General features: G+C 43.1%; 1 protein-coding gene and 1 long non-coding RNA gene across 2 annotated transcripts; both read right to left on the bottom strand.

Moving 5' to 3' along the window:
• Nucleotides 1–585: 585 nt before the first annotated feature.
• LOC116366506 (uncharacterized) lies at nucleotides 586–9672 on the bottom strand. Its single transcript, XM_031818613.1, has 15 exons — nucleotides 9517–9672; nucleotides 9278–9377; nucleotides 8882–9102; nucleotides 8074–8230; nucleotides 7665–7888; nucleotides 7257–7377; nucleotides 6740–6936; nucleotides 6511–6625; nucleotides 6131–6300; nucleotides 5938–6035; nucleotides 5640–5770; nucleotides 5122–5311; nucleotides 992–1133; nucleotides 785–881; nucleotides 586–709 (listed from the first exon to the last, which is right to left on the bottom strand). Exons 1-15 carry the CDS (start codon nucleotides 9655–9657, stop codon nucleotides 636–638), a joined length of 2178 nt encoding a protein of 725 aa, XP_031674473.1. The 5' UTR covers nucleotides 9658–9672; the 3' UTR covers nucleotides 586–635.
• Nucleotides 9673–10239: 567 nt separating this feature from the next.
• Nucleotides 10240–11233, bottom strand: LOC116366507 (uncharacterized). The gene is made up of 3 exons (XR_004208297.1): nucleotides 11139–11233; nucleotides 10915–11039; nucleotides 10240–10319 (listed from the first exon to the last, which is right to left on the bottom strand). It is a non-coding gene; the product is annotated as an uncharacterized LOC116366507 (long non-coding RNA).
• Nucleotides 11234–11244: the final 11 nt, after the last annotated feature.

The following is an 11244-nucleotide window of genomic DNA, read 5'->3' as shown; positions in this document are numbered from 1 at the left end:
GCAACTTTAAGGAGTGTCTTCAGTCCCCGCTGTTCCGTACGGTGTGTGTTGAAATCTTATCCTGATGCGGAATAGATTGCAACGTATTCATGGCTCTACCTTCGTAGATCGGACTTGGAGATTGTGAAGAGATGTCTTGTGGGGAATGCATGGGTGTCCGAGCTGTGCGCGAGTTTAAAACAGACAGCTCGGTACATTCAGCTTGTCAACACTTCTTACACAAACAAGTAGCGATGAAGTCATGCTCTTCCCATTTGAGCCATGAGAGATTGACATGCATATCATTGAAGAAATTTCCATATTGGATGGAAACCAAGCTAGTGAGAGGTATCAAGGAAAGTTGTAATTTCAGTTGAAAAATGGTTTCACTTTGGCAAACCACCATCTGCTATAACATTGAGTCAGTTCATCCTACTGGACAATGGAAAGCTTTTGTTTCATCACCCATTGTTTGTCCTAGACGGGAAATTGGTGTGCAACACTTATCTCCCTCCGGTGGATGGTTGAGTTCCATGCTTACAAAAGGGTTGATTGATACATGTCAGATGACAAGCCTACGACATGGTGTTAAGGTAGCTCCAACGGTTAGGATTGTTTTATATAGAACACTTTATTTGTCATGTTAGAACAATACATTACACCCAAAGAATGTATCCAGAAGAAACATATACATGACGCTCCTCAAAGAGGTCTTTGACATGTCGTTGACCTGTTGAGAGAGAGAGCGAACCTATTAGTTCAGTTATGGTCTGCCAGGGTCTGAAAAGCATAAAACAAGACCTACCTCTTTTCAGGTTGTCCTGATTCACACATTGTCCACTACAGGGGCCGCCAGTGGGACTACTGGCATCACAGATGACCACATCACAATGGACAAAGACCTAGGAATCAAAGATTTGATGGTGTCAGTTTTTTGTTAAAATTCTTTTAAAGGGATGATTGCCACTCACACAAAATTAAAGAATAAAGATTGTTGGGTGAACTTTGTTACCTGGCCACTCTGCTCAACCGCATCCTCGGCGAAGGAAAACATATAGACCTCAAAGCGTTTGACGTGAGAGGGGAAGTGGACCCTGGCGTCAACTTCTACCGGGTGGAAGACCACACTGTATGGATCCTCGGGGTTCTCACAGCTGCCAGTGTAGAGAGAGGGACTAAGTTATGAACAAGAAAACGCTGCAAACCCCAACCGCCTTGTGTACGAAGTCTTATGGTGGTGTCATGACTGTCCTGTGAGGATCAGATCAATTTACAGCAGAAGTGGGTTCTTTCTCCCCCTCCAGTATGAACTAAAGGAATGTTTTTGCTAACAGGCTTTACCAAACAATCACCTTTGTCTTGAAAAAACATATTTCATATACAATGTAAAGGCTAGAGACGTCCTACCTGTAGAGTAAGCACGTTTCTAGTAAAAATCACAAAATAAAAACCAATATGACATTCATTTTCTATAGCTAATCTCTGAGTGCATAAAAGGAATGGTAACAGAAATTAACATTAGACCAGAAAACCGTGAGGCGCAAGCTAGACGTTTGGAACTTTCCTAACCTAGACAATTAACTAAGACACTTCTGCTACCACATCCAAAGCATCCTACTCATCACCCACTGAGGAATCAGCGACAGGGTTGATTAGCCTATCTTCCAGAACGTGTGAAAGGAAAATCCATCCTGTAGTTCTGTTCAAGACTAGTCATTGGAGCCACGGACAACCAACAACATTGACCTCATGTAGCCAATCAGAGAGAACACCAACCACCTACCTTTCCACAAATACATTCATGCCTGTACTCCAAGCTGGTGCCGGTTCGTGTGTTCAAAAATGTATCAATGATAAGCGTCCCTTACGGAACGGTGGGGGGTGTGAAGAGAAACCTTGTAACAAGCTGTCATTGTGTCACCTGTGTGTTTAGCCTGTGTTATTTAGTTAGCTAGTAATTCAATTAAACCAACTTGTATAGTACTGAATCATAAGGCTGGGGTTTTTGCAGCTGCAAGGAGGATACGATGTAAAGTTAATAAGTTGACTATCAATTTAATAGATTTCTACCGTCTAGAGTTTAAGTCGGGAGACGGTAACTTTAAAACCGCTTCCTCGGCACCCCAAATCCTCCGTTTTTATTTTATTTTAACAGAAATTGGGCTTTCCGTCAACAATATTTATTTTGGTCTACTGCAATGGCTTGTTAAATGACAGATGTCAATGGAATAGAATATACATGTTTGACATGAGGTGAGATGTCCCTCTAAATGGTTCTTAAAATTCTAAATGATCCAGAAAGGTCGCCTGTAGTCTGACCAGAATATTGATCGTGGTTTAACCAAAGTTGCCGAATAGACAGTCGGTATCATCAACAAGGCAATCATATTTTGCAACACAAGTACTTCATTTTAAACAAGAATTTCATGCAATGCGCCAGAGCAATTCTTCCGCTGTTGGAGAAAAATTGGTCACAAAATAAATTCCACACCCACGGCATCGGAGTCACATGGAGGACTTCTGTGAACGGCGCAGCTCTAACCTACGCATTGACAGTTTAGGCCTACTTTTTTAATTTGCATCTTTGGGAGGTTTATCCTTTACGGTTTAACTGCCAGATATTAGCAAAAAGGAATGTGAAATCTGAAGACGTTACATTAAGAGAAACACCCACACCAGTACAAATCACTTGAGCTGACAGATGATAGTAAGGATTTTGCACAACGATATAGTTGCAGCTGAAGTGACAAATCTGAACCCATTTTGTGCACAGCCATGTGAATGTTGTGTCTTTTCCTATGATATACAAAACATTTCAGCCTGTTTTTTTTAAACTGCTATGACATTGCTGATTTAATAAACAGTTACGCCGTGTCCACATGGCCAAATTTAGGTTGATACCAATTCATAAAAATGGTAAAATTGCATGATTTCAAAGCAAACCCGATCCCCCAAATGAACGGTTGACATAAAGTTGCTTCACTACACTGCTTGGTGTAACATGCAGCCAGATACTGAAAAGGCACCCGCAAAATAAAGTGTCATTTGCAGCGTGCATAATCATGGGCAAAGTCATTGTAGCCCATTACAAGGTAGGAAAAAGTAGTCATCTTTCTATAGTAACCCAATTTAAATTCTTGAGATAAAAATTAGGCCAGCATGTCCATCTGTGGCAAAGTGCTCACCCAAATAAAAAAATGTAGTAACATTTTTTTTAAATATGAACATTAGCTAGCTAAATAAGGTTAGCAAGATGCTGCTACACTTGACTGTGGTATTTGTTCATGTTTATCAACTTCCAATTAGCGCATTCCTCTAGGACAGGAAATTCCATTGAAAGCGGCATCAACTTCTGGGGATCCTGTCAACTGATCCTATTCAGTTCCAAACATCCATGCTGCACAGGCATCTGAACCATCCTTTAGGTTTAGTGCATCAACTGTTTTAAACACAAGAGGTCACTTGTGCCTGAATTCAACCCAAAACCAACAACTATTCAGTCAGTGTTAAAAGCAGTTGTATGAAACCAATCGGAAAGGCAAGCCAAGCTTGCCAGCCGCTCCTGATTTCCATTCGAATGACCATCAGCTTGGCACAACACTGAACTGTAGCAAACCAAAAGGATAACATTGAGTAAAAAGGTGTAGGTAATGCCAACATTAACCTTTTCACACACACAAGTTCCAAATATTTTCAGTCGCCCCAGTGGGAGTTGATTTTATGCGCGTGATGTCAGAATGCACTCACCGTTCCAACATGTGGACATTTAACCCGCGCTGACCTCAGACCAAGGCACACTACCTGCTAATTTTCTAGAGGCCGTTTCAACTTCTAATTTTGCCTCATTCATTCACAAAAGTAGCCCATTTCACTGTTGCAGACCATTTATATTTGAGAATTTAATGAGCCGGACAAACTTTCCTTCAAAAGAAAGCCCAAGCACTTCCCCAGATCAAGTATACAGTCCTTGAACATTTATTGCCTTCCTTACAAATAACTGTGGACATGCGTGTATTCCTATTAAAGTGCCTTATTTTCTGTGTCACGTGTTGTCGTTTCTACTGCATCGTACCATAGGTATAATGTACTTAGCGTTTTATTCATGCTTTCTGATTCTTGCCTAGATTGTAATGGACACATGTGTAACACTTGAAGGTGGTACTGAATATGAGCTAACACCATACAATGCAGTCGGGTTATCACGTAAGCGTCTGTTCGACTTATGGTGATCTCAACTGGAGTACCCCCATTGTCATTAATGCACTGAAGTCGTCAGTTGATTTGAACACGGCATCAGAGTGTAAACTATGGTACCTCAGGGTTGCCAGATCAGACCTCCCTTTCCAGGGGTATATAGCTTAGAAAAACTGTCTGCCTCACCATTTATTGTTGATAAATTCCCAGATCTTAGTAATATTTCCTGCATCATAATCTTCACAATACCTTCCCCCAAGGACTTAACCCCCAATAATGGATTGTGCTATATCTTGCAACTCTGTTTCGCTTTCGTGCTAGGTGACAACAATTGGCGTTTTGTATAGTTACCTGTAAACTACTTGTCATGTGTACGCCGTAACAAGTACAAACATTATCACGTGCTGAAGTGGCCAAACTAAGTTAAGATCTCAGGCAACGGGCGCAGTGAACAGCATTCTAGGAGTTCTTGCTTGACAAACATGGTTGCCATACTTTCTATACTAGATTTACATGGCTCCCTTGTACCGCATCATACTGTAAAACAAGTCAACCTGTTATTTAGACTAGATGATAACGTTAACATTGATATATTTTACAAGCAAAGCTGGAATAAAGTTGTGAAGAACTTTATTTCTCAACACCACAAAACATCGTTTAGATGATTTCAGACAACGCGGTTTAGAGTCATTTGATGCAGCATACGTTCCGTTCCAATGATACGCTGCAGGGACCACTCAGTGATAACAAGCATGTGAAATTGGGTGGAGATCTGTGAGACCACACACGGCTCACATCGTTTTTAAGCATTGTGACCACTCGACCTATGGATGGGGGCATAGCCACGGTAGCCAAAGTAAATGGCCTGCCAAGCATGATAGGTTGCTAATTACTCAGGAACCACACCTGTGGAATAACACTTGTTTAGGTCCAAAAACAACATGTTACCCATTAATGATGAGATTCCACCGGGGTCGGGAGTCACGGTCCTCGTTGAGGGTGGCCCAGCAGTGGTCAAGCACCAGCGCTACCTTGGGATCAGAGGACGTGGTCAGCTCCACCTCAAAGTGCAGAGGCTGTCTAAGGTACCTCACCACTGGATAGTCCTCCTCCTGGTGGAAAGTGTTATACGAGGCGTCTGGAACACAGAACAAGACAACCAGGGGTCGTGTTCAGTGGGCACCATCTGAACTTGTCCATTAAGAAATGCTCGTTTATCATATCCTGTATGCCCCAATGAACACAAGCCATTTATAGCCAACACTATCCACCCCCCACTAGAGGCTTCTGACAAATTCCCAAATCAGCTCCTCACCGTTACTACATAGCCACACCTGTAGATCTCAGAACGCAAGAGTAATATATCACAAGCTTACATTTTTGGGAATGGTTTTGTAAAGGAGACCTTCCAAGATTCTTTTAGAGGCTAGGGGTCAAGTTGAAATTCTGAATTTGTGCACGCTTACCCTGAGCGAGTCTCATTCTGACCATTAGTCGACCCGTCCCAGTCTCGGCAAAAGGCTCGTTGTCACGCGGCCTGGTCAGAAAGGCCAATGTGCGAGTGATGTTGGCCACATAGTAGCAGGAAACCTTTAACCTAAAAAGAGGGATGTGAGCAACTTCAATAGGGGAAATGCCAAGCAGTGGAGTGGACACTGGTAGTAGAGGCACATTTTCCCTGTATACAAAGTATTGAGCAATGGATGAAGAAAAATGAACCTTATGAAAGCTAATAGCTACAATTGTGATGCGTAATGCACTTACTGATATTCCTCCTCTGAAGACGTCGTGGCATTCAGCTTCACCTCAAGTTCATCTGGCAAGGAGATTTCGTTCTCATACAGCATGACATTGTTGATAAACTATGTAGTAGAGGGGAATTGCTTATTACAGCCTGCAGAAGCAAACAGTCCATAAATACACAGTACCCATCACCTCAGGGTAATAGTCATTTTACCTTCCTGGTGGTGCCACAGGAGTTCACAGTGAAGTGGAAGTAGGCGAAGCGATCGTCACTGTAGGTGGGACCACAGGCGGGGTCGCTCAGGGTCAGCTGACCGGGGTTCAGACCGGGAGCAGACTCCACCTTCACTGCCAGCGCAGTCATCGTTCCGTTAGAGAAACACTCTTGGAGGTGGGAGAGCAAAAGACAGGTAGCCATCAGACCTGGGTTCTGTATTTGTTACACTTATTGAGCTTGAACCAATGGAATAGCACCAAAAATGCAAACCATGCCCATCTGGCACTACCATTTAGACTCACGGTATTTGCAAGGAACCCAGGTTTGGTAACCATGTTAAACGACAATTTATCGTAAGTAATTGTTTGAGAACCAACCAGTCAGCGTTTTGAGGAAGCTGCAAGCCAGGGAAAAGTATTTGATGGTCATGTTGTTGTAAGGATTCAACAGAGCCACATCCAGTCTGCTCCTGACAGAGGACGAGTGAACCGACTGGGAACCAATGGGAGAGTTCATTAGTCCAATATTGTATGCATGTATACAGGGTAAGGAATGCAAGGCTAGCTGCAGCAATTTAGGTTAACATGTTTTGGGAGAGCGTCGTACCTCAAACACTGCGTCCGGCGAAGAGAAGGGCAACGTGATGGTGAAGTCTGTGTCGCCCTCTGTTAAATACTGTTGAGCAAACTCATGGTTAAGCAGCCGCTTGCCAACCAAGACCACAAAAAAGGGCTCTTGGTTCCTGTAGTCCACAGTGATGTGGAAGTTCTCCTGATCACAGTTGCCAGTGACTGAGGGTGGCACTGCAAGGACAAACAGGGTTGTGTTCATTATTTAAGCACAAAAAACAGGAAGGTACTACTTGAACTGGTCCAAGAAGAAACCCTTGTTTAGATTGCAAAATGTTTTGCTACGGTGGGACTGAATAAACACAATCCTGGCAAATCAGGAACAGGGAAACTGGGTCCAAATACTCTAAAGCTTAACATTTTCTTTGTAGAAAGACCGCATAGGAAAACCCTACAGTATGGCTAGTTGGTCTTTCACTACCAATTTCCCTTCAGGGCAATCATTAACGAGAGGAAACCATTCAACAGTAGTTTGGCGTAGTCCAGAGGCATACCAATGTCCAGCAGTACAGCGTCCACAACGGCAGAGTGAGAGAAAGGAGCGTACTCTGGAAAGATGACCAGGCCGTAGATCAGCTGAAGAGTGAAGGTTGTGACACCTTGTTCCACCCTTCTCTGTAGTGAAGTTAAAAGCATTGGTCAGCATTGTTGCAACAGAACTCTATTCAACATCAAGTGACAACTAAGTACATATGGGGACTATTAAAACAAACTATATACTTATAGTAATGTTGCCCTCATTCCTCTAAATCAAATGCATACAACTGCCAAAATAATGGAAACACTTGAGTAAATGAGGGATACAAAGTACATTTGTGCCATTATTTATATTTTGTTGGTGGCCCACTTATTAGGGCATGAACAAATCACTGCGTGTGGCTTTGCATTTAACAGAAACACACCTCCTTAAAGACCACCGGGTCTGAGAAGGGCACCTCCATCCTGAAGGTCTTCAAGGTGTTGTCCGGGGATCTCTGCTCTTGAACATTGAAGCCCCTGGCGTTGCACTCTGCAACAGTTAGCACCATGGTGGGAAAGGTGATGTTCAGCAGCTCCACATCAAGGTTGAAGGTCCCCAACTCAAGCACAAACACTGCCTGCTCAGGAACTGTGTCTAAGGGCGTGTCTGTTCATTGGCAAACAAAGGAAACCATTTTGAAATGCGGTACAATGGAAGTTGAAAATTGACATTTGTTATTGGGTAAGTCCAGGTATTGCCTCCCCGTTTCAGTCCATTTTCTGTTTTGTGCCTAACGAACAACCCAGGCATCCCAAATTACCATAGGCACTATTTAACTAAACCAGACTCACAGTTGCGAACTTGTGGAGGCCTGGCCATCGGAGGTGTTGTGATAGGGAAGAGGACTTTATAGCTGGTGTTCTCGTGTGCGACCTCCTCGATCCACAGCAACTCAAGCATGGGCTCAATGGTGTAAGTGACAAAGTACTGGTCATCCTGAATATGGCTCTGTAAGGGAGACGAGTGATGCAGTCAGGCTGTAATATACAATTTGAGTGCAAAAACAGGTAAATGTTCCTTATAAGCCAGAATGTTAAATACAATTATTCTACCGCTTGTCTTTGCCGCTCGTAATTTAAGACACAATATCCAAAGGAAAGTATTGGTTACCAGACTTTAGAAAGCTGGTAGGTGTATGGTTGTCAACTTGCATTTCTGGCGGTGTGCATTTTCAAAGCAACTGACACGCAAAGTAAACACTTGCGCAATATGTAAACAGCAGCCGAGTGTTGCTTGCATTCAGTTGACAGTGGCAAAGCTACCGCCTCCCTAAAAAGTCAGGTAAACAATACTTTAGTGTGGATATTTGGTCTGAAATTTCAAGCGGCTAAAGGACAAACTGCAAAGACAAGAGGTAGAGTATGTTTAAGTGTAATTTTATGCAAAATTCTCACAATTTTGCAAACCATTGTATATTAGCCTGGTTAAGCAAACAATTGCTCAATAAGAAACGTTTTACACAAGACAACGTTTCTAGGAGTTTACCCATGAGAGATGGTAAAGGGTTACTGCAAAGCACTGACAACTGCTATACTATAAAGGGCTCTACAAATAAGACTTTGAAATTAAACAGGAACATTTTACTCATCCAATGCTGACCTTGAAGTAGCCGCCAACCGCCCCCACCGGAATTTCAACAATAATATGAGCCTCTGTGACTAAAACCGAGTAGTTTCTGGCAGCCATTTCCTCAGTGTCCAGCCTCTTAGCGTCAATTCCCATGTACACCTCCAACATGGTGAAGGCATCAGAGGAGAAAAGTGGGTCTATGTGCTTGGGCATGTACCAGGTGATCACTTCTGGAGTAAAGGCCACTGCCTCTGCAGTGACACAAGAAGCCAAGTGCACATCAAAACAGAAAGTTTTGCAACTGAAAACTGTGCCATTTGGAAAAAGTTCACCAAAACATTTTCCCAACTGAACACTACATGAATGTCTTGTCTGGAGCCAATTAAGAACTGGGCTTATAGGCTCTTAAATTATTTCACACTCAACCTGGTGTTGGACAAACAGCCGTGGCATCTACTCGAGTAACCAGCCACTTCTGCTCAAAGAAGGTTGAGGTTGAGAGCACCCGCATCGGAACCCCAGCTACCTGTTCAGGGGACAACCACACCAGGGCCGTGTTCAGTAGGACACACCGTATTAACAATATGTTGCAGAGTTCAGGTAGGGCCACCGTTTCCAAATGTTTGCTCTACTAAACATGACCCAGTTCATGGAGGTCAGCTTACATTCTGGAGGTATGTCTCCTCTGCATTATGAGGGCTTCTTAACACCAGCCGTGTGGGAGTGTTGGCTATTGCATAGCCCTTTCTTTGGACCTCATCCACATTCATGACATTCTTGCTAGGACTAAAGACGACTGCTGTCATTTTGTATCCTGAAGCAACAGCCTGTCTCAGGAAATGGAAACATGAATTAAACAAAATTGTCAACAAACGCACATTGTTTAGCGCCATCCTGTCATTTTGTAGTGAAATTACAGAAACTGAAATATATAAACCTCAGCTCCCCTCCGGAAGTTGTCGCTCCTTGCTTTCGGGCCCCAGTGGGCTGTTTGGGGATGGTTTGGATGTCTGGAAGAGTCCTGACAGACACCTAGAGAAGAAAGGCCATTATTCCCTATGCATTTTCTCCCTCCCATACAATAGGAAATCAAGGGCCAGTTCTCAATCTGTCCACTCGCCTCCTTAAATGCATTGAGAATAGGCTAAAGTTCTCCTATGTGCATTTTGAAGACGCGAGTGGAATTGAGAGAGTCAAGACCTCTACGTTGTGTCGCAGAAGAAATGAAACACGGGACAGTTGTAGCTCTAGACAGATCATTTATACAGGCAGTACAACAAGCGGGACTATAAACATGTCCATTGGGGCATGCTCTGCTCACTTGCCTCCATGTAGTTGCGGTCGCACAGAATCTCTCGGGAGGTCCAGGGGTGTAGCTACAGGTTTTGCCAACTCTATAAACAGGGTCTTCAGTCATGTGGTTTCCTGGCAGCCTGAACTGCATGACCAAGCTGAACATCTTATCATCCTAAATGAAGGGGGAAGGGAAAAAAGCCTTCATTATATAGCAAAAAAAAAAACATCTGGTGACATTCATGCAAGTTATAGACTGTGGCAAAATTGGCTATATGAATGCAGCTGCCACTGTATTGAAGCCACACTACAGGAGTAGAGCTCAATAGTTCACATCACTGCAGTCTGTATCAGAAAGTTGGCTGGCCCTCTGAAAGCCCTCCATAAACTTCTGCTGTACCTTACGTCATCGTTAACTTAGAGGTAAGAGATACCAGACCAAAGGGTGGCTAACAATGGAGATCCTTTTGATATCCACAGAGTTAAGTAAACTGCGTCAATGTTTCTGGAAACCGGACTTCGGCAACTCAGGCTTATTGAGAACCGTTTTTACTGAAGAATGGGTTCAGTTATTTCATTTTCCATCTAGTGATGCAAATATTGACTTGTATCTTTGTGTAGACAGGGCTGCATCTGTAAAAAGAGCCTGGTCCTCAGCATGACTCCATGTCAAAGGTAATAAAATTGCTACAGAATGAGTTGCAAATGCAGTGACACTGAAGGCAAACTTCCATTTGAAGTACAAGCAAACACTACAGTTCTTAAGGTACCATGTTTTGGGAAAAGCAGTTTTGAAGAGAAGCAAAAAACATGGCATTCCCCATGGGGTCAAATTTAAAGCTGAATCCACACTGAGTAGCAAGGCCAGGCGTCAGGTTTATGATTTGTGTGTCATCTGGAAGGGATGGAGATGGTGTGAACACAATAGTTGACAAGCAATATCAAGTCATGAATTATGAAAGGAGAGAAAGAGAATCATAAGAGGCAAACTCACTGAAGACAGCGTCAACATCTTCAAAAAGAGGAGTGACACTCAAACGAATAACGTTACCAAGGCATTCAGCGTTGAGGTCATCTGAATAGGAAAGGTTAGTTAAAAA

This window comes from Oncorhynchus kisutch, unplaced genomic scaffold, assembly GCF_002021735.2.
Source record: "Oncorhynchus kisutch isolate 150728-3 unplaced genomic scaffold, Okis_V2 scaffold1517, whole genome shotgun sequence".
Taxonomy (NCBI): domain Eukaryota; kingdom Metazoa; phylum Chordata; class Actinopteri; order Salmoniformes; family Salmonidae; genus Oncorhynchus; species Oncorhynchus kisutch.
This window is presented reverse-complemented; position numbering and strand designations above follow the sequence as displayed.

Bases quoted from the DNA above. Each gene is read 5' to 3' on its own strand.
- LOC116366506 (XM_031818613.1), bottom strand. From the start codon at position 9,657: ATGACAGCAGTCGTCTTTAGTCCTAGCAAGAATGTCATGAATGTGGAT. The intron at 7,889-8,073 runs GTGAGTCTGGTT...GCCAATGAACAG, and splicing joins GCCTCCACAAGTTCGCAACT to ACACGCCCTTAGACACAGTT. The intron at 7,378-7,664 runs GTGTGTTTCTGT...ACTTCACTACAG, and splicing joins ACCCGGTGGTCTTTAAGGAG to AGAAGGGTGGAACAAGGTGT.